This window comes from Elgaria multicarinata, chromosome 17, assembly GCF_023053635.1.
Source record: "Elgaria multicarinata webbii isolate HBS135686 ecotype San Diego chromosome 17, rElgMul1.1.pri, whole genome shotgun sequence".
NCBI lineage: Eukaryota > Metazoa > Chordata > Lepidosauria > Squamata > Anguidae > Elgaria > Elgaria multicarinata.
In genome coordinates this window covers 29,401,806-29,420,710 of record NC_086187.1, presented here as the reverse complement: position 1 = coordinate 29,420,710, position 18,905 = coordinate 29,401,806, and the positions used below count along the sequence as shown (strand labels likewise).

The window sequence follows — 18,905 nt, the reverse complement described above, 5'->3', positions numbered from 1 at the left end:
CCCTCCCCTCCCCTGGGGAGGGGGCTTTTTGTATGGGTTTGGCGTGAAATAGGACAGGACGCAAATTAACGGCACAGTTCATTTTATTTCAGATGAATTGGAAGAGAAATGAAGTGGCTGCTTTGGCCTCCTGTGAAGTGTAAATAACCCCCCCCCCAACCTTTTCTATATAGATATAAATTAGCATATGCAGATTGCTGTCCTGTGGGCCTGGGCAGCGGCTGGCCACGCCCCCTCGCCCCGGCCACGCCCCTCCGCAGACAGCCGGCTGCTCCCTTCTCCGACCGCCCTCCTCTCCCTGCCCGCCCTCCTTGCAAGCCCATTGGCTCTTCCAGAGCTCTTTACCTTATATGGCCAGGTACCAGTACAGAGACGTTGCTCATTGGCTGCCCTGACGTGTCACTCCAGCCACATCCGCCCCCCTCAGAAGCTTGTATGCAAACAAAGCAAAGGCTTGTGGGAAATGTGGTCCCGAAGCGGAGCATGATGTGCTCGGTGCTCAGGGCGGGCGAGACGCAGCCCTGCAAAAAGCAGCATCGCGGTGCCTGGCTGCCGGCAGGAACTGAGCGCGCGCGCCTCCTTCCCTGGGGGGGGGGGCTTGTCTCCTGGGGGGCCTATTTCGCCTGTAAGGCCCTTGTTACCGAATGCCCTCTTTTACCCCGGAACTCTGCATGCAGAAGATGGAGCGGACTTGCTCTCCGTTGCTCCCCAGGGCAGGACTAGAACGAATGGTTGTAGGGAAGCAGATTTCGGCTAAACATTAGGAGAAGGTGCTGGGGAACATGGGCAGGAGGGTGCTGTTGCAGTGGGTTTCCCAGGCGCAGCCGGATGGTCGGCAGGGCCCTGTGTGAGCGGGACGCTGGGCTAGCTGGGCCTTGATCTGATCCGGCGTCCGGGCTCATGAAGGTTCCTGCCAGCGAGAGCCCTTCGGGCGCTGGGAGAGGCTCCGCTGCCGCCCTCCGGAGCTGCTGGGCTCCGCTCCGCTGGAGGCGTGTAAGCAGAGGCCGGCCGGCCGGCCAGACATCTGCCAAGGATGCTCCAAGGCAGCCCAGAGAGCACCGGGGCTGGACTACGTGACCTCCGACGCCCCGTCCCACTTTATGACTCCGTGAGCCCCTTACGATCTGGGGTCGTGGCGGGGGAGACGGGCAAGGGAGACGGCAGGAGGAGGGGAACCGAGGAAGCGCAGGGACCGGGCCTGGCCTTCCCCCGCAGCGGGTGGCCTGCCCGGACTTGGCTTCCGTAGGCCAGGGGCCCAAACACATGGATGGGGGTAGAGTGGGTGGCGTGGTCAGCGCGCTTTGCACATGCTCAGGAAGCGTGCCTCCCAGGGCAAGGGCCTGCGTACAGAGCAGGGGGCCGCGGCGTCATGTGGAAAGGAGACCCACAAGCCAAGGGACGGCAAACGCGCCTGTCCCACGGAGGGCGCCGGGGACAGGGACGGCGAGGCTCCGCCGCACGCCCCTCTGGCGGCCTCCTGCCGCGCGAAGCAGCCCCTCGCCAGCGCCTCTCCCGGCGCAGGAGGCGGAGGCAGCGGGCGCGGACTACAGCTCCCAGCGTTCCCGGCCGCCGCCGCCGTCGGGTGCCCGCCTGCCCAGCCGGGTGGAGTGAGTCAGGCGGCGCCGTCGGGTCAGCGGCGGGGCGGGGGCAGCCGCCGGCGATGGCCGCTCGCTGAAGGCTCGCGCGCTCGCGGCGGGGACGGGGGCGGCCGCCGGGCCGGGCCGCCATCAGCATGTCGTCGTCGGGGAACGTGTCCGACGAGCTGAAGCAGCAGGTCATGATCAACCAGTTCGTGGTGGCCGCGGGCTGCGCCGCCGACCAAGCGCAGCAGCTCCTGCAGGCGGCCCACTGGCAGTACGAGGTGGGCAGAGGCCCGAGGCCGCGGGGATGGGCGCCGGGGGGGGGGGCTGGGGCACCCGGGCGGAGGTTGTGCGGAGAGACGCGTGGGGGGGGGGGCGTATTGCGGTGCTGCGTATTTAGGTCGCGGCGCGGGAGGGGCCCCGCGTCGCTTCTGCCTCTCGCGTTGGGGACACACACGGCGGGATCTGGGCCGAGGGGTTGGACGACAGCAGGACTGTGGGGCTCGATTGGAGCGGGAGCTCGGCAGGACGTGGGAAGTCATAATGCAGAGAGTCCCTTCGAGCATGTGCAGAGTGCATAGCACTCTTCACCTGTAATCCGTGCACTCAGCCCGCCTCGGAGTGCCCTCCGTGCCAGGCCCTGCGGCAGCGGAGGACGGGCGCTTCCTTCGTCCCATGCAACCAGGGGTGTTCCATGCGCTTCTGTTCTTGTTGTTGACGTTGTAATTTACGTGGTGCGTTATGGACTCCTGGAAGCCAGGGGCAGGTCTCTGCCCCGTGGAGTTTACAATCTGGATTTAGAGGGATAATCTGGAGCCAAAGGCCGAAGGGGAGGAATGCCAGCAAAAGTGATTCCGGTATAAGCCGTTCTTTCCTTGAAGTGACGGAGAGGTTGGAGTAGTAATTTGATCGTCCAAAGTGCAGATGATGATGATGATGATTCTGCCACAAAACCTGAGTTCCACTGCCTGTAGTTCACAGAATCCTAGAGCTGAGATCACGTGGCCTCATCATCTAGGTTGACGGATTAAAGCACATCTGAGTACTTCATGCACATTATCTCAGTAATTCTTACAGTGGCCCCATAAAGTAGGCTAGAAGTATCCTAAGGTGTGTCCGTCTGTCCTCCCGCCCCCAACCCCTCCTTGAGTTTCCCCGGAGGTGCAGGCTGTGGCCTGGGCCCGTTCCTGCCCTCTGGGCTTTCCGGGGCGGGGGGGGGGGGGTGCTGTGCTCACACCTGCCCTTTCCTCTGGTGTGGAGAGTGCAAGGTCCTCCCCTGATCTTGTCTCTGCTGAGCAGGAGGCAAGGAAGCGCAGGCACATCTTTATACTGTAGATCTGCCTGGCATGGCGCTGGGGGAGGAGAGCAGCCCCAGCCAGGGGGCTTTGGGGGCACGTCTGAATGGGGAGGGTCACCCCGTTCCAAGCCTGGCTGCCAGTGGCCCTTTACCCAGGGAGCCTGGGAACTGTAGATCCATGAACGGTCTCACATGACCAACCCATGGACGCTGTTTACAAAGGCAGAGCCGTTTGGAATCCAGATGTGGCATTTCTTACATTTGAAAGCCGGAGGAAGCTCTCCCCCCCCCCCCCGCTGTGCATTTTGGAAGAACAACAGAGGAGCCCCACAGCTAGAGCAGATGCATGTTCCATCTGGCCCAGTAACCTGTTTCCAACAGTGGCCAGCCAGATGCCGCTGTGGGAAGCTCACAGGCAGAGCCTAGCGACGATTGCTTCCTCCAGTGGTTTGTCCCAGATAAACACCCTGCAGAGTTGGACCGCTTTGGATTTATATTTTATTTATTTATTACATTTATATACTGCCCCATAGCCGAAGCTCTCTGGGCGGATTGTGGAGGTTCCATTTAGGGAGGCATGGTAGGAGAGAAATACTTGCGAGGGAGAGCCGTCCCTGCATTGCGGCCCTGCGTCCACCCAAGCGGCTGCTGCACCGGCCCGACCTTGAGTCCACGTGAGGGCGGCTAAAGTCTCCTGGCTGGAGAGCGATCAGGTGCTGTGGTCTCCCTCAGTGGCGGAGGCCTGCCTCTGGGGCTGCACCCAGCTCATACCAGCAGCCTCTGTGGGTGAACTCTTTCCTTCTCCTTCTCCCCCCTCGCCTTGTGGAACCCCTCACTGTCCATGTCAGCTTCCAAAGTCCATGAACTCCTTGGTCAGAGGGGTCATGACTGGCGTAGGGGAGGGGGATTTAAAAAACAAGGCTAGCCATGAGGAATTTTACAGGAAAATGCCACGTTCTCCCATCAAATCTTATGTCAACTGATGCTGAGAAGTTTGGGTGGTTTTTTTAGTGTGTGTGTGTGTGTGAGGGGGAATCTCCTCCATGCAGTGGGCTCCATCCCCTCCGTCGGCAACTGCCTCCAGGTGCCCTGTGGCTGAGTAGCCCTGCCTGCAAGCCAGGAGGAAGAGGACGTTACCTTTCCCCCTTTTCCCCTTTCCTGCAGACAGCCTTGAGTGCGTTTTTCCAGGAATCCAGCGTTCCCTACAGCCACCCCCATCATCAGATGGTAAGTGGCCCCTGCAAAACTCTCCCGTTTCCTCCGTGAGATGCTGTGGGGTGGGAGAAGCACACCGTATTTCCAGAACCAGGGCTGTGAGGTTTGTGTGTGTGTGTGTGTGTGTTGGGGTGGTGCTTGCCTGTTTGGACTTTGGCAGTGGGGGAGAAGAGAAGCTTTAGCTTGCTGCAGTTGAACTTGGCATGCCAGAATCTCAGTTTGACCCATGAGAAAGAGCCGGAGCTCAGAAGACCAGGAAAAGTCACCCATTGCTGTATCTTGCCCCATCCTTTAATGATGTGTCTTGTCTTCACAACAGTCTTGTGAAGTAGGCCATTAGGCTTCCCGCGGTGCAAATGGGAAAGTGAGATTGCGACCTGCCTCACGAGCCAACCCAGTGAGTTGAGGTGACATTTGAACCCAGGTCCAGCTCCAAAACCCAACCCAACAACACTTTGATCAGGCTAAGCTGCCAGCATTGGAGCAGCAGGCGCTCTCCCCGCGAGGGGGTGGGGGACAGGCGGATGTTTCCCACGTGGCCCAATGGAGGAGGTCGTTGTGGTTGGGCAGAGGCACCCCTCAGGATCAGACCAGCTGTGCAGCATTCATGATCACCCACTTCTGCTGCTCAGCTAGGAGGAGAGATGCTCCGTGCCCAGTCTGCAAGAAATACCGAGGCACAAACAACAGAAGCAGAAGGCCGGGATAAAGGCTAAAGGGGAACAGCCCTGGGAAAGTAACGCAAGATAAAACGGGAAAGTACCCTCAGGAAAACAGGAGCCCAGGAGGCAGCCTCCTACTGAGTCGGACCCTGGGCACCCCTGGGCCAGAATGGCTGGCCCGGACCGGCAGCTGCAGCTCTCCTGGGTTTAGGCAGGGAGAGTTTTCCCAGCTGGGGTTGCAGCCTGGGACCTTCTGCACGCAAAGCCGGGGCGCCCCACGGAGCCACGGCCATTCCCCCCTTCCTGGGGTTGTGTCCCTCCACTTTCAGACTGGTGTAGGCCTGTGGGGCAGAGCCCCGTTCCTGCATTTTCCTCAATAGGTATCGCTTAGCTGTCCATGTGAGGTGCTTTATCAACGGAGGATGCTGCTGCAGGAAAGCCACGGGGTGGGGGGGCAGTTTGGCAGGGACGTCCTCTGACCGCTCTCTCCGCCTCTCTCCCTGCAGATGTGCACCCCTGCCAACACTCCGGCCACCCCGCCCAACTTCCCTGACGCCCTCGCCATGTTCTCCCGCCTCAAGGCCTCGGAGAGTTTCAGCAGCAGCAGCAGCAGCCCTACGGCCTCCATGGCCACCTCGCCGCCGCCGCCCCCCGCCGCTCCCCCAGCCCGGAGGCCTCCCTTCCGCCTGGCCTGCCGGCTCCCCCCCTTGGACTCCCGCCGCGCCCTTGCAGCCCGCGGGCTGGCCCGGCAGCGTCTCCCAGCAAGCCCGCTCCGAGCCAAAGGCCAGTGCCACTTTGGAGGCAGAGAGATGAGGGGGCCGGGGCCTGTGCTCCCTTTCGAGGCGGGGGTGAGGGGGGCCCTCGCGGCCTCAGCGGCTCACAACGGCAGCGGGCGAGCCAACCGCTCCTTGCCTCGGTGGGTTGGCCTGGATCTGGAGGCGCTGTGGGGGAGAGGCGGCCGGGTGGGCTCTGGCCCCCTCCCCAAGCAAGACTTGCATTCGAGCAGTGCCCCACCTTTCTGGGGGAGGGTCTCCTTCCCACTCCCGGGGCCGTGAGTGGAAGGAGAAGGCAGCAAGACCCAGGCAGCAAGACCCAGCACCTTTCGCTGGGCTCCCAAAAGCGGGGGGGGGGAGGAGGTGTTTCTGTGCTTTGCTTTGGAAGCCAACCTGCAGGGCAAAAGGGGCCAGGCCTGGGGTGGGGGGCAGGCAGGCAGCTGGGTTTCCAAGGAACACTCCCCCACCTCTGCCTGCAGCATTTCCAAAGCAGAGGACACGGGGGCTTCGCGGCGGCCTCTCTGCTCTCCACCTGGGTGACCGCGGCCACCACCCATGGACCAATTTGCATGTTATGATTTAAACATCCCCCAGAGATGAGGGGGGGGGGGTTTGTGTCTTTTAAACTGTTCTGTTTTAATAACCTGTGCACTTCTTTTTTGTGGATTAAATTCTTTCTGACATATGTTCCCTGTGCAGCACCTTGGGTGAGGAACCGAGGTGGGTGGGGCAGCACAGGCGGTGGGGCAGGGGACTCTGCAACATGGCGCCGGGGCTCACAGGGGGTGCTACGCCAGACCCTTTGTATTGGCACCATCCGCTGTCCCCTCAGACTGCCTTGTTCCACCCCCCGCCCCGCCCTGAGCTTAGCTGCAAGCTTCACAGCAGCTGTGTGTGGCTGGGGGAGGGGGGGGGGCGAGCATTTCCCCAGCAACAACCCCGTGTCCCCTGCTGCCATGCAGAGCGCTTTGGGGGTCTGGGCTCCCGGCCTGCTCCTGGTGGAGGTGGAAACTGCTAGGGCCGCTTTGTTGATCCGGGGCCACACTGCTGCCTGCCACTTTTGGGCTCTCCTCGGGGCGTGGGTCCCGGGACAGCCATGATGCGCCTGCACCGCAAAGTTTACCCCCACCCCACCCCCCGCTGCTAAGCCTCTACCGCGCTCCCAGGCCCTCCGGGGAGTAAGACGAGCCCCCACGTGTGCTGGCCCTGCTCTGGGCCTGCTCTCCTCCGGTGGGGGTGGCAACTGCCCCTCCTGGGTGGGGGTGGGGGTGGGGATGCAGCAGCTGCCCCGAGCCCTGCCCTGCCCCTTGCGGAAAGTAAGCAACAGTTCGCAACACCTCTTCACAGCACTTAGAAAACACAGAAAGGCTTTATGGATCCATTTCCTTGCGCAATAAATCCTTCCCTAATCTGCAGGGGGCCAGATCAGGGGTAGCTCCAGGGGACCCATGGCAGGGAGGGGGGGATGGACAATCCTTTGAAGAATTGGGGGGGCTGGCTGAACTTTGTGCTCTGAGCATGTGGGGGTGGGGAGTCTATGCCTGCCTTTCCCCACAAAGAAGGGCCAAAGCCGTGGCAAGCCCCCCCCCCGGCAGATAAAGTGCTGGTGCTGGTCTTCCTTGGCGGAGGAGCGAAGCGCAGGCCGCTCCCCACTTCCTGCTCTGGAACTTAGGAGAGCGCCGGTGGGAAGCAGCTGGCAGAGAGGGGAGGGCTCACCCCCCTTCTCCATCAAGAGGCTTTAAAGTAAGACACACAACATCCATCCCAGACCGCTTCTGCCCCTGTGAACGGGGTGTGGGTCTGTCCCGTGAAAAGAGACATACGGGCGCCCCATCATGCCAGCTTAGGCCCGGGATCCCCACCCCCACCAAGGGGCTGGGGACAGAGGTTTCCAGGGGGCGTCCCGTCAACTGCTGGGTGGTCCCCGCTCTAAGCCGGGTTCTCTGCGGGAATCCCCCCATGCTTGGCGGCACCCCCACCCCCAAACCACTGCTAGCGCTGAGGCCCCGCCCTCAACCTCCAGGTGGTAACGCCAAAAGCCGCCGCCGCCGCCTCCTCTCACCCAGCCAGCCCTGCTGAGAGGGAGGGAACAGGCCCCTGCCGGGCGGCCCTGAAGCTGCTGCATCTCACAGTCCAGCCGGCTGCAGGGCTGCCTGCCGGTGGGCGCTGGGGCCGCTCACATGCCTGCCAGCCCCCCCCTGCCATTCTGGATGTAGTTCTGGCTGAGGCTCGAGGTCACCGCCCCGTCCATGCACTCCACCGTGAGCTGCTGCTGCCGGGTGCTGCTGGGTGCTGCCGACCCCGCTCGTCGGAAGGAGGAAGCTGGAAGAGAGGAGAGGAGAGGCTTTTAGGGCCTCTGCTGGCAGCACGATCCAATTCACGGAAGCGCTTCACAGTGCCTGCTGGGTCTGGTCTCAAAAGAGCCACATGGGTGCAGAGCAGGAGGCAGGTCCCCGCTTCAAAGCCTGAAGAGCCACGGCTGCCAGCCCAGGGGGGCGAGACTGGGCTAGATGAGCCCAGGGCCTGGCCTAGCCTAAGGCAGCACGTGAGGTCCCTACGAGCCCTGTGGGGGAGGCTGAAGAGCCGGGCTGGGTCGGACCAGTCTGGTCTCGTGTCCCATTAGCCACAGAGGCCAACTGGATGGCCCAAGGCAAAGCAGCAGCGGGCAGGGCAGGAGCGGCAAAGCAGGAGCGCCCCTCTGCTCCCTTTCTGCAGCCGAAGGACTGGGGCCGAGGGCTGCCTGGGGCCCCGTGGTTCTGCCTCCCTGCGGGAGAAAAGCCCCACTCACAAGCGTAGGGTGAGGCGCTGACGTCGGCAAAAGCAGAGCGGGCCCTCTCCATCCGCTGGCCGCCGGGGGGCCGGGGGGGCTTCACGGCTGTATTGGGAAGAAAGCCAAGGGGCCCATCAGCCGGCCGGCCGGCCAGGAGCCACGGCCCTGAAGGCCACGGCCGGGCGGGCAAGCAGGCCCCAGCCTGTCTGGATCCGCACCTGTGAATTCTCTCTGCAGCGCAAAGGCCCGCTCGGCAGCTTGGGAGCTCACCCGGCCTTTGTAGAGGACACCGTTGACGCCGAGGATGTCCACCTCCGACTGAAAGGATAACAGGCGCAGTGAGTCAAGCAAAGCACACGCACACACACACACACACACACACGGCCCCACAACCAGCTCAGCTGCCTTCCTGGACAGATTAGGCGCATTCAGGGAGAAGCAACAGGAGAGGTCAATCAACAGCTGTTGGTATTATTGGGGCATTCTTAGTTCTTGTAAAACATCTAGAGAAATTTTGATGGTGATATGGAACCTCCATCTTCAGAGGCATTCTACCTCTGAGCACAAGACCTCTCCCCTCCCCGCCCCGTTTCCCTCGTGGGCCGGGTCTTTTTTCAGACTGGGAGCCTGTGGGGCAGATGCCTCCTTGCTGGCTGGCTGATTGCTCCACTCCGGGAGCTGTTTTCTGATGGAGGAGCAGGATAAACATGCTTTCAATCATAAATCCAATGTGGGGCGTGTACGGGGGGGGGGGGCACCATTGTCGTGCTGGCCGGGGACATCTGCCCAGCCGCTGGCCTGATCCTGCAGGGCCCTCCACGTCCACGTCCCCCGCTGCCCTGCAGCCCAGCATCTCCCACCCGCTCCAGCTTCTTCCTGCTTTTCGGCACTCAGGAGAAGCCGGCCAGCCGCTCACGTTGTCATAGGTCAGGGCCATTGGGTCTCCGTAGGGGTAGAGGGTGGTGAGGTCCTGGGCCCGGGCGACCCGCTTGGTGGTGCAGGCTTGATGGTGGGCCTGGCACTGCCAGCAGGTCTGCGGGGGCGGGGGGGCGCTAGTTTCCATCGCTTCTGGGTCCCTGCGGAAGGAAGCCACGTGCAGAGGCATCAGCGCCAGCGGGCCCCCCGAGGCGGAAGGGGGCTCCAGGGATCGGGAGACGAAAGGGTCCCGTGGAGGGAGGGAAAGAATTGGGGGGCACCTTAGACATTTCAGGGACCTTCGGCACAAAGGTGGGAGGGAAATCGGGAGGCAGGGTGACGCTGCCTGGTGCTGGCTCCAGGTTTGGGGGGCGCTGGGGCAAGGCATCCTCCACGGGCCCCTCCCTCAGGGTCGCCTTCACACTGCCACGGCCCCCAGGGGCCTGCTCCTCCCCCTCTTCCTCCCCACCAGCCCCTCCCTTGCCTGGGCCAGAGCAAGAGGCAGGGGAACAAGCAGGGGGCCACGGGGGGGGGGAGGAGCCAGTCCAGGGGGCTCTTGCCAGGGGGCCCCTACTGGGCTCTGGGCCCTCAGCAGTGCCGGACCAGCCCCACCCTTGACGCCGGCCCTGACAACGCTGCCGGTCTCGGAGGAAGCAGCGTCCCAGCAGATTCTGAAAGGACTCCTGCTGGGAGCTCCTCCCTCAGTCCCTGGCTGGGTGAGGCCATCGCCAGGGCCATGTGCCTGCTCCCCACTCCCACCCACCCCTACCCCCACCCAAAGACTGCTGCCCATGGTGGCTCCTCACTTCCTTTGCGGCCGGGTCAGGTATTCATAGCCATTGGCGCTGGCTGGGCGAGGCCTCAGGTTGGCCTTCCGGATGGTGATCATGTGCCTGCAAAGAAGGAAAGAGGATGGAGCCGGGGGGGGGGGGGCAAGGACTGCCTGCCCTCCCCAGCCCAGCCCAGCCCAGCCCTCCCCAGCCCTCCCCAGCCTCTCTCGCACACTCACGGCCCGGTCATCATGGTCACTGGCCGGTCGCAGGAGATGCACTTCACTCTCTCAAAGAGCTGCCTGGAGAAGCACAAACCGGCCCAAGTTGCCCCTGGCTGCCCCACCATGCGCCATGCGCCATGCACCCCCCAGCCCCGCCATGCGCCAGGGCTGCCACTGTTGCTGCAAGAGCTGGTGGGAGGGGCCCAGCAGTGCCTCCCTGCCCCCCCGCATCCCTCTGCCAGCCCCACAGGGCGCGGCAGAGCCGGCTCCGTGCTGCAGAAGCACCCCCTCCGCCCGGCCGCCTCGGCTGTCCCAGCACGCAGGGGATGCTCTGCCCCCTTCCCTCCCACCCCAGGCCCAACACTCACTTCTTAAAGCCGGCGGCACTGTCTGCGTCAAAGCGGGGGCCCTCGCTCAGGTACTTCTTCAGGAAGCCCCACACCTCCTCCAGCTGCCTGCTCAGTGGGTCCAGGGCCATCCGGTCCAGCTGGGGGCAGGGGAGGAAAGCGGAGCGGCTTCGGCCTGGGAGCAGGGCCCCTTTGAGCAGGGACGGCCGCTCCCCAAGGCCACGAGGCGGGGGCAAGGCGGGAGACGGAGGCCCCCTGGGGCCAGCGCCCTTGGGGAGGCGGGGGGGATGGGGGGGCTACCTTGCAGTCCATGTCGGTGAAGAGCTTCTCCAGAGCTTTCTGCCAGTCCTTGTCCTGGAGGGACATCTTTTGCAGCAGGTCCTGCATCATCTCGCTCAGCTGGGTGGTGGCCGATCGCAGCTCCCCGTGGTTGACTTTTGCCTCCAGCGCGCTCTTGTCCGCTTTCTGGGGCAGGGGGAGGCATTGAGTCCTCACGGCCCACCAGGAGGGGGGAGCACTCAGTGGGTCCGGGGAAAAGCCCTCCTGCAGACCCTCTAAGGGTGGCGGGGGCTGGAGGCCAACCGCCCCCACGTGGCTCCAAACCTACTCTAGAGCTTTGTGGCGAGTGTTGCCAGGCAGCCCCTCGCCTGTCCTGTCCTTCTGGGAGGGAGACAAGACAGGCTTTTGCCTCCGTTCCTGACTGGGATGCCCTCTAAGCCAGAAGTGGGCAGAAGGTCGGTCCCCAGATGTTTTGGACTTCCAGTGGTCAGGAATGTTGGGCGTTGAAGTCCAAAACCTCTGGGGATGGACCGCCTGCCTGCCCACCGCTGCCCTGACAGGCTCTGCCTCCCTGTCTGCCCAAACCCTCCCACATCTCTCGCTCTCTCACATCTGCCAAGTTCACAGCATGGGCACAGCCAGCCACGCCAACCCTCCCCTGGACTCACGGCTGAATACAAGAGCTCCCCACCCACCCAAGGCCGGTCCAGTTCCAGGTGGCTCACGTACCACGTTCATCTCCTCCTGTATCAGGGCTTTGTCCGCTTTGGTGAGGTCCAGCTGCTCTAACATGCAGCGCATGGCCTGCAGGCAGGAAGGGAGCCAGGCATCAGACCAGCACTGGGGGCCCATGGCCCACGCGCACGCCCACCCACCCCGCCCAGGCAGAAGCCCACAGCAGGCTGAGACCCCCACTGAAAGGCTGGGTTTCGAGGGCCGGCAAATGACGTTGGGCCTCTGGCATCTTGCGCACTGACGGCATGCGCGCACATGGGCTTGGGCAGCCTGTGAAGGGTGATGCTCTCATCACGCCACGCCACACCACGTTGCCAGCAAAGATGCTCCAAACTGTTCCCAAACAGAAGTATAACAAAATTTGGCAAATCTGGACGCCTGTAGCTTTTGAATTCCAACTTTAAAAACCCAGTTCAAAAGAGACACTCTTAGAATAACCACCCTCCCCCAGGGCAACAAGGTTAAGAATCAGTTTGTCAAATATGGTATTGTATAGCTTCTTTTTTCCCTAGAGCTTCCAAATGCAACAAACACATATTTGGCCAACCCTATTTATTTATTTAAAATACTTCTATACCACCCTCCATTATCAAATCACAGGGCGGTGTACAAAATGCATTAAAACACAAAGATAAAATCATAAAATACGAAGCTGACAAACTAAACACTGACAGCCTTTTCTTTCCATGTTTGGCCCAGGGTGGTCTCTGGACATGTCAAGCCACCAGCCGTTGCTTGCAGAACGCTCACAATTTCACATGGGGGGGGGGATTTCTACCCACTGGGACCTTCACAAGATCCATGCAAGAGGACCCAAAGTAGGGGTACGGCTGCAAGCATTTGGGGGGGCTGGGAGGAGGGGACCCCCCATGCTTTCTCCTACGAGGAAAGAGGTGTGACCCACACTGGCCAACAGAACGGGCCAGTCCAGAGCCTGAGAAGGTTCCCTGCTTCCAGTTCAGGCTGCTCAGCTGTGCCCCACCTTTTGCACATCTGCATGGCCCCGCAAGTGCTGCTCACCTGGATGTCTGCGGTGTTCTTCATCAACCTTTCCACCCCCTTCTGCAGCTTCTCACACTGTGCGCTCAGCTTCTGCATCTGCTCCAAGGTGCTTTGCAGAGACTCCTTTCCCTGAGGAATGCAAGAGAAGAAGGTCGGAGCGCCAGATGTCATCTCCCCCTTCCGCCCCGCCTCCCAAGAGCCAGCATCCCACGGCCACTGAGCATGCTCGGACTTCACTGGGCTATACTTGCAGCCTTCCCCCCCCCCCCCCCCCGCACACACACACTCTCCTTAAGGGGTTTTCCAAAAGGGTTGTACTTCTGCAAACGTGCTGATCACACACAGAGATGCATGGGAAGAATTGGCACTCGCAGGACTGAATTCACTGTCAGAAAAATGCTTACTAAAGCATTAGCAAAGTATCAGGACAACACCTTGCTGTTTCCCGGGCGGGGGGGGGGGGGGTTGCTATGTCTCCATGGATTCCTTGCTTTGACACCTGGCTTTGTGGGTGGGCTTGTGTGTGTGAGAGAGAGGGGTGGGGAGCAGCTGTCCTCCTGAAGCGCCCCCCAGCCTCAGGTCTCCTGCTCAGGCATCACCTGCTCACTCTGGCTCTGCATTCTGTCCATCCGTTCCAGTAGAGACTTCAGGTCAGGTGAGGTTTCGGAAATACCTGGGAAGAGAGAAAAGACTCGGGGGGGGGGTGCCTTGGAGCCTGCGGACAGAGCCTGTTCTGCCTTGGGCTCCGCTCCAGACTGGCCCACTCGGTGCTCCGGTCAGCTGCCAGCCGCTGTTCCGAGAGCACGGAGAGCCCCCCCCCCCATTCTCCACCTCTCCTCCCCGTTTGTGTCTCTGGCTCGGAAGGTGACAGTCCCGGCTGGGTGCCATCTCTCTCCCACACCCCGCAGGGAGCAGGAGCAGCTGCCACCACCCGTGCCTGTCCCATGGGGTGGGCGAGCGGGCCGTTCATCAGCCTGTCAGCTCTGAGGCCTCCTCACCTCCAAGCCCTCCGCGCAGCTTGAGCTGAGCCTCCAGCTGAGCGATTTGGGAGAGGAGCGCCTGGTGCTTCTCGGGCAGCTGTCCCAGGACCGCAAGCATCTCCCTGGAAGTTTTCTCTCTGCCCTCTTTCTCCGTCTCAGAGAAACTCTGCAACACAGATGCACACAACACTCCCACTGGAGGGGCACTGAGGGGGTGGTGGCTTTCCTCCCTGCCCCCAAGCAAGCTCAGGGAAGGGCCATATGCTGGAAAGCGTGTCTCCCGGGAGGTGGGGGGTGGCTAGGCCTGGGCCTGTGTAGCCCCATCCTGGCATTCATGTCGGAAGGCCTGGACCTGTTCACTGGGGCCTGAAGCCCCTGCCCCACACATCTCTCCCTGCATGGCAATTGAGCTGGGGTGGAGATTTCATTGGTTCGGGATGATCTGTGGCAGGGTGCAAATTAGAGTTTAGTTTATTTGAGATGATTTGGATGAGAAATTAATTGGCTGCCTTGGCCTCCTGTGGAATGTAAATAAATGCTCATAAATATAGCTACACTTTCATATATAGATATAAATCAACAACAACAGATTGGTGTCCTACAGCCATGAGACTGGCAGAACTCCGGGCGTCTCCAGAAAGGAAACGCAGCAGTTGTATCCCACTGCTGCCACAAGAGCTGCTGGGGAAGCTTTGACCCCAAGGTGAAGCAGAAGCAGGGCGCTGCGGGCCAAATGCCAAATGAGCCCTGGTCCCTGAGCCAGCTTCCTACACCAAGGAGAAGGAAGGAAAGACCCTTTTCCTCGAAAAAGCCACCAAGAGAACCCATGCTTTGTCCTTGGGTTTTTTGGGGTGGTTACAAAAACCCCACCCCCCAAATAATAATAATAATAAAAAAGGCATCCTGTGGAAAATATCCTGGGTTCAGACAACACGATAACATGGGTCCAAAATTTCCTGGGTTCAGACAACACGGGTTCAATAAACAACCCATGGCTCAACAATAACCCACACTCAACTACTGAGTGTGGGTTAGCATGTGTGTGAACAGCCCCTATGGGTCAGGTTTGTGGTCCATCTGGCCCAGTATTGCTTACTCGGCTGGCAGTGGCTCAGGCAGAGAACATTCTCCCCACCCCACCTTTCAACTGCTACCTGAAAGTGTATTTTAATGGGAAATGTCTCGAAGATTCTGCATCTGACGCAGGGGCTCTGACCCCCTCCCTCTTCTACAGGCTTTCCACTTCCCACCCCCAGGATGCCCCAAGAGCCGGCCGGGTGGGCATGGGCCCAAGGCAAGCACCACCCACCCGGCCCAAGGCAAGCACCACCCACCTTGCCTGTGAGCATCTCGCAGAGGCCGCTCCAGTGCACCAGGTCCGAAGGGTCCGTGGCCTTCTCCTTCGCAAGGCCCTGCGCCCAGAGAGGAGGAGAGAAGCGGAGCGTGGCTACAAGGGCACCCGTCGCCTGCTGCCTCAACCCGGATCCCAAAGCCATGAGACACGGGGCACCCACCCGCCCGCCCACTGTGGGGGGCTGGAGAGGTTTTCCTCCCCTCTGGGCTGCCCCCCACCCCAGTTCACTCACCAATTGCCCCCTGAGCTCATCCATCATCTTGGCCTGCTCATCAAGTTGCATGATCCGCGCCTTCATTTCGTCTATATTGAGCTAACAACAACAACGGAGCGCCTGACCATGTGCACGTTCCTTCCCTTCCCTGCTGAGTAACCACTGGCCTCAGATGACCAGCAGCCATCTCAGCAGGCGGTACGGAGGGAGATGGGGGTGGGGGGTGAGCAGGGCCCCTCCACCAGCCCTGCTGAAAGGCGGCCAGTTTTCCCTTCTTCCCTTCACATCAGTTTTCCCTTGGGTGTCACATCGGTTTAGGTTAAAAGCCTGCCGGCAGGGGCTCCCTCCTCTTGTTTTACTGACAGCTGCTGGGATTACTGAAGCAGGATAAAAAGACTTGACATACATAAATAGGGCATCTGGGATCGCAGAGAGGCACTTCTGCATCCGAGGGGACCTTCGTTCCCAGGGCCCGTCTTTTCGCGAAGCCAGCCTCGGCCCTGATCGGGGGGGGGAGGGGGCGCCCCGTTGGAAGTGCTGCTTTTCGGCACCCTGCACACGGAGCAGGGCCATCTCCATCGGAGCAGCCCCGGCATACTCACGTTGGTGAAGCTCTCCTTCAGCTGGCCCAGCTCCTCTTGGAAGCTACTGGTGGCCATGCGCAAGGTGCAGACGTTGTCCAGCAGGTCCTGCAGCGTCTTCATGGCCTAAATGGGAAAAGGCGGGATGAGGGAACCGAAGGGTCCAGGCGGCCGCTGATGGGTGTGGAGAGAGGACAGCTATTTGCAAAAAATTTGCATATGCTAATTTACAGGAATAGATGCAAACTCAGAACTAATTATTATCATTTAAACAGAAATACGGTGCAACTCACCACAGTGGGGTGGCCAAGTAACCCGGCTTTACGCCGGATGTGGGGAGGGACACGCTTTCCTCCCTCTCTCCAAAGACCAGAACCCAAAGGGCTCATCGTCCCATGAGGCTGATGGGTGGGAGATTCAGGACACCTCAAACGGAGGGCTTCTGCACACAGTTGAGCTACGGAACACATTTCCACACGAGGCAGAGGCGGCTGCCGCTCTGGGTCGCTTGAAAAGGGGATTTGTCAGATGCCTGGAGAAGGCGATCGATCCATGGCTACGGCTTCCTGGTGCCTCCGTGCTACCTCCAGTATCCGAGGCCGTGTGCCCATGTGCACCAGTTGCTGGGGAGCATGGGTGGGAGGGTGCTGTGGCACTCATGTCCTGCTTGCGGATTCCTGGTCGAGGGCTTTGGCCCGTTGTGCCAACTACGCCCCTCTGCCAAAGCGGGGAAGGGTCTGGCGGCCTGGCAAGGAGGGAGGCAGGGCTCACGCTGGCTGCCTTCCTCCCGAACGGAGCGTGGGGCCTTACCTTGACTACGCCTTCCTCATTCAGTTCCATCTTCTTCTTGAGCTGCATCATTTGCCACATGTCCTGGGCGGGCTGGGTGGCTCCTTGGCTGCGGGCCAGGAGCTGGTCCGTGTCAGGGGAGTCGTTCAGGAAGCACAGCTGCCTCTCCAGGGCTGCGATTCTTTCGTGCATCTGATGGAAGATGGAGCTGGACTTCTTTGCCATGGGGACTGATGCGGCCGATGTGGCCACAGAGGCCGGGAGGGTGGAGGGGGGCTTTATGAAGTCCAGCTCGTCGTCGGAGAAGTCCTTCTGTACGTCTTGCAGGTGGAGGTGCTCCAGGAGGCTGCGCAGGAACAAATGGAGGGCGTTGAAGTTGACGTTGCCCAGCTCAGGCGTGCCGATGGCCAGGTTGACCAGCTCCGCAAAGGAGACCGTGTGGCTCATGCTTCCGGCGGCGGCGGCCAGCCTCAAAGTGCCAGGCGAGGGACCTTCCGCGGGTTAGCTCGTTGCCGTGGGGACGCCGCAATCACACGGCCCCAAAGGCCTGGAGTCAATAAGTCACTGCTGCTGCCGGGAGTTCTGCTTGGCGAGGAAAGTTTCTGCCGGTTGCTAGGAGACCCTGGAACACGGGGAGCTCTGGAAGAGAGGCGAGGCGAGGAGGAGGAGGAGGAGGAGGAGGGGGGGGATGCACGGGTTCCCGACCGGCGTGAGTCACGATGTGGTTGTGACTAGGGTTGGAGCCAGGTGAGCTACAGGACCACACGCCGGGCAGGGGCAGGAGGGGCATGGGGCCGGCCTGCTGGGGCTGGTTTTCTGGAGCGCTGCGTGGAGGGCGTGCCAATCAAAGCCTGCCACCGGGAAAAGCAGACCCACCTGTGCCAAGGTCGATGCCACGGTGACTGCTATCGGAAGAGCTGTCACATCTCTTCCTCAGCACCTACATAACTCTGCCAGAGTCCAATCCTTTTGTCGGGATCTTCACCCCGCATGGCTTTAGCTGGCAAGGAAAGTGGTCTACCGGCACGCCTGGGGATCATGCCGCTGAGCTGCACTGCGCTGCTCTCTTTTGCGTTTGCTGGATTGTTGATATGGTTTGGTGGAGGAGGCAGGGGATTTGGAGTGCCGGACGCTGTGCTGGTTTCTTCGTGAAGGTCAGGGGATGACATTTGTAAGCAAATGAAATGAAATGCTTTCATTGTGGCAGAACTTCTGTGGCTGGGAATCTAACATAGTGATGCGTTTTAAGAAGAGAATGACTGACTGATTGAAAGAAGAAAAGAAAATATTTCCACCCTGCCTTTCAAAATATAATTTCCAAAGTGGCTTACAGCATTCTTTCAAATGCACCCATGACTACATGCTGCTCTATATGGCGTGTTTTGTGTATTAGTCCTTTTCAACTCTTTCCTGCTCTGAGTCTAAAGAGTATTGGACCACAGCTCCCAGGTTAGGACGACAACAGGCAGCATGTTGTCATCCAACACATCTGGAGGGCACCAGGTTGGGTAAGGGTGGTCTAAAGTATAAGGCAGTTATCCAAATGCAGCCCTTCAAAGGAAGTCGGGATGGCTCTCTCTAGGTGCTCCCTCGGGGCTGGTTCTTCTGCTGTGGCATTTTGAGAAATTCAGAAGGGCAAAAATCAATTGTGCATCTCCTGCAACCACGAGGCCCCAGGGTTGGCTCCACATGTCTGTGGCAAGATGGGGACTGATGCCGGCATGGATACGTGGCTGAAAAGTGACCTCAGAATGTGGAGGGATGAGGTGGGTTGCCACGGAGGAACCCAGCACGTCGTCCTCCTTCACCCGATGCGGTGCTTCTCTGCCCCTTGCCCTGAGCACAGTTTCCCACAATCTCAGACAGGTGGGGCGAGGACGGTGGGAGAGTCAGTTTGGGAGGGGTTCTAGTATTTTACATCCAAGGTGATGTCAGAGGGGGGGAAGTCCAGAGTTCAATGCTCCCTCTGTAAGTGTGGCATAGGTGAGTTGTTCTGGCACGGCCTGAATAGTGGCCTGTGGCCACGTTTGCCCATTTTGGCAGTTTTGTGATTTCTTTTTTCCGTATCTCCTCCGGGACTGGGTGGGCATAGAAATCATTTGTGTATCCCCTGACCAGGCCTCGGCGAAGTCTAGGAGTGTGAGGCGCCTTGCTGAAGACCCCTGAGAAGGGAGCAGGGCTTTGAAGAAAAGCAAGCGTAGCAACCCACCCTAGCAGGATTTTAACAAGGCATCATTCCCATAAAGCTGAAACAAGGGGACGGTGCTCAGGAAACAAGAGCAAATCCGGGCTGACCCCTGGTCCACCAGGGCACTTGACTGGGGCGATCTTGATTGCCACACTGTTCACTTTGGCTTCACTTTTAATTGTTTCTGCGCTGTTTCGCACTGAGAAACCAGTTGCTTTTACCTGCTGATT

The 18,905-nt window shown here is 60.4% G+C and overlaps 2 protein-coding genes across 2 annotated transcripts; one reads left to right on the top strand and one right to left on the bottom strand.

The window, feature by feature from the left end:
- Window positions 1-1,575: 1,575 nt before the first annotated feature.
- Window positions 1,576-5,639, top strand: UBALD1 (UBA like domain containing 1). The gene is given in 4 exon segments (XM_063143037.1): window positions 1,576-1,861; window positions 4,042-4,104; window positions 5,261-5,400; window positions 5,402-5,639. Coding segments are annotated over 4 exon segments (498 nt in total). The 5' UTR covers window positions 1,576-1,732; the 3' UTR covers window positions 5,568-5,639.
- Window positions 5,640-7,703: 2,064 nt separating this feature from the next.
- On the bottom strand, window positions 7,704-16,934 carry C17H16orf96 (chromosome 17 C16orf96 homolog). The gene is made up of 16 exons (XM_063143146.1): window positions 16,509-16,934; window positions 15,720-15,824; window positions 15,136-15,216; window positions 14,884-14,961; window positions 13,568-13,715; window positions 13,169-13,242; window positions 12,588-12,698; window positions 11,562-11,636; window positions 10,854-11,018; window positions 10,575-10,693; window positions 10,222-10,284; window positions 10,019-10,105; window positions 9,214-9,373; window positions 8,516-8,615; window positions 8,316-8,402; window positions 7,704-7,849 (listed from the first exon to the last, which is right to left on the bottom strand). Exons 1-16 carry the CDS (start codon window positions 16,932-16,934, stop codon window positions 7,704-7,706), a joined length of 2,025 nt encoding a protein of 674 aa, XP_062999216.1.
- Window positions 16,935-18,905: the final 1,971 nt, after the last annotated feature.